This window comes from Aplysia californica, unplaced genomic scaffold, assembly GCF_000002075.1.
Source record: "Aplysia californica isolate F4 #8 unplaced genomic scaffold, AplCal3.0 scaffold00310, whole genome shotgun sequence".
In the NCBI taxonomy this organism is placed as follows: domain Eukaryota; kingdom Metazoa; phylum Mollusca; class Gastropoda; order Aplysiida; family Aplysiidae; genus Aplysia; species Aplysia californica.
Genome location: NW_004797580.1, coordinates 682,798 through 685,057, shown reverse-complemented (window position 1 = coordinate 685,057; position 2,260 = coordinate 682,798). Strand labels below are relative to the sequence as shown.

The 2,260-nt window shown below is 42.0% G+C and overlaps 1 protein-coding gene across 1 annotated transcript in view; it reads right to left on the bottom strand.

Moving 5' to 3' along the window:
• The window catches only part of LOC106012274 (otoferlin), a gene marked incomplete at its 5' end in the record, with an annotated part of 18,842 nt that extends 18,622 nt beyond the window's left edge, over positions 1–220 (bottom strand). Inside the window, 1 exon segment of the mRNA XM_013084693.2 lies at positions 34–220. Within this exon segment, the coding sequence (XP_012940147.1) occupies positions 34–220 (187 nt within the window).
• Positions 221–2,260: the final 2,040 nt, after the last annotated feature.

Below are 2,260 nucleotides of genomic sequence, written 5' to 3'. Positions count from 1 at the left end.
AAATAAATAAATAAATATAATGTTCCAACTGACCCAGGAAGTCGTCGGCAGAGAAGTGGTCAGCGTCCCAGACCTGCAGGTTGAGGCGCGCCGGGATCTTGGACTCTGTCTCGTCCCAGGAAAACAGCGTCTCTTTCCGGGAGATGACGATCTTCTCCTCTGCCACCAGGTAGTCAAAGGGGAACACGAACCGCCAGTTGAAGTTTCCCTCTCCTGTCAGGGACCTGGAAATGGCAAAATGGTATAGGTCTTACAATGACAATGACATTGACATGACAATCTTTATTCATATGGCAGGGAAAAATTGGTCGCTAGTCTGTTAAAGGACAAGCGGGCTTACCCAGATTTCGGGGGTTTCCAGAAATCTTGACTTACACCAAAAGTTTCATTTCCTGCACTGTGTGTTCAGTAACCTCACTACAGTTGGTACGAATGAATTTCTACCCCTATCTGTTCTTGCTTGTTTAACGCCTCTATCAACACTATTAGGTTATTGAACAGGCGGGATCTTCGAGTTTCAATACAGTATGTGGGTAGGTGACAGGTGCTCTTTTTTCCTATCAAACATCCATCGTCGTTATCCCTCCTTCTTTCCTTTACGTTTCTCCTTTATAAAACCTCTATTCTTCGGCATTTATAGGATCTATTTGAGTTGTAAGTGTCCAAAACTCTTACAAAAACTATTAACACACATAATCCCTCGTTTAACTCTTTGAACACGTAGCGGGCACATACGTCCGATCAGTAGCCGGCCAAAAGTAACGCTGTGGTACATTTTGAACCATCATACACAAAGTAAAAACACAAATTTGCATATTTTTTGTGGATGCATGTTGTTCCTTGCTATTTTTAAACAGAATTGAACATTCTGTATTAATAACAATGCTAAGCTTCTTTTTAAACTCTTTAAGTCCTGAGTTTTCCCCACCTTTTCCCGGAGTTTTGTCTACAGTCACCTAAACCGGTTGCCCTATTTTTCATTATAACCCTAAAAACTTGGCTCCAACTTCTAAATGGCGGAAACAAAGGCTTAGTCATTACTAAAAACTTTGGTTTGGTAAAATTTCCGAAAAACAAGCAAAAACTAGCCCTAAATAAAATGAAACAGTTGCCACTAGTGTTGGTCCGACGGGAAACAGGGTTATGTTTAAAGAGTTAAAATGCCCCAAACCAGCACATCTTCAAGCGTTGCAGAATGACCAGAAAGCAATCTCGCCCTTGATGAGTTAACGTCAATGTCGCAAAGATCAGAACTGCAGACGCTCAGAGTGACGTGACGACTATTCCTCAAACAACCTCGGGTACAGAAAATGGCCACCCTCGCAGTTCAGATTGGCGCCATAAATAAAGAACTCGTTTTAAAAAGATTACACTAGAACCGTTACTACAATTCACCACAGGACTAAATACAATTATGACCGTTTGAAGAAGAGAAACACAGAACCGACAGAAAGTAAAGACACCACAGAAGAATAAGAGATGAGTAGAGTTTGATATTATAACGGGAACCGACTAGGCCCCTAAGAGTGTACTATAAGAAGTGTAGGCCACAGACTGATGGAAAGGAGGGAGGTGATAGAGCAATGGAGTCCACAAAAGAGTACGGAGCGAATGTGCCAACATAAAACAACTCTATGTTTTTAACCCTATCCGTACGTCGTGTTTTACTGTCGTATCCATATGACGAGGGGAACTGTGTGCCACCACTTTCCAAAGAGGAAATTTGCTCGTTAATCCGATCCTTACGCTTAGCATAGCAGTCTGTCAAAATGATTTTTTTGAGAAATACTGAAAGTTTCAAAGAGATCCTCGTACTAGCAGTATTCTAAAATCCGAAGAATACAACCCCAGGTATACAAAATGACCCCAGGGCGTGTGGATAGGGTTAATCTATCTCCAGGGTACCGGTATCTCAAGGTTATTAGGTAGGCTCTTCTGTATTGCATGTAGAAGACGCGAGTTCGATTCCCGGGTGGGACATTTTGATTGAGTTTCTCCGTCTGTCTGCAAATAACTGTCCTACTCGGTCAGTCCGTCTCTGAAATAATCATCTAAATTGTGTCGATGGGGACGTAAATCATTTATCGAAAAAAGCAATAATAAGCTTTTCTTTGATAAACCCCCTAAATATCAGGGTGTCACTTTTTAAACAAGCTTGACCTCGATTGTACTTCCTGTACTTTGCACGTATCCCCTGGCTCGTGGAAAATGAGACCACCACAGATGGTTGGGAAACCACCTCTCTCTCTCTCTCACTCTC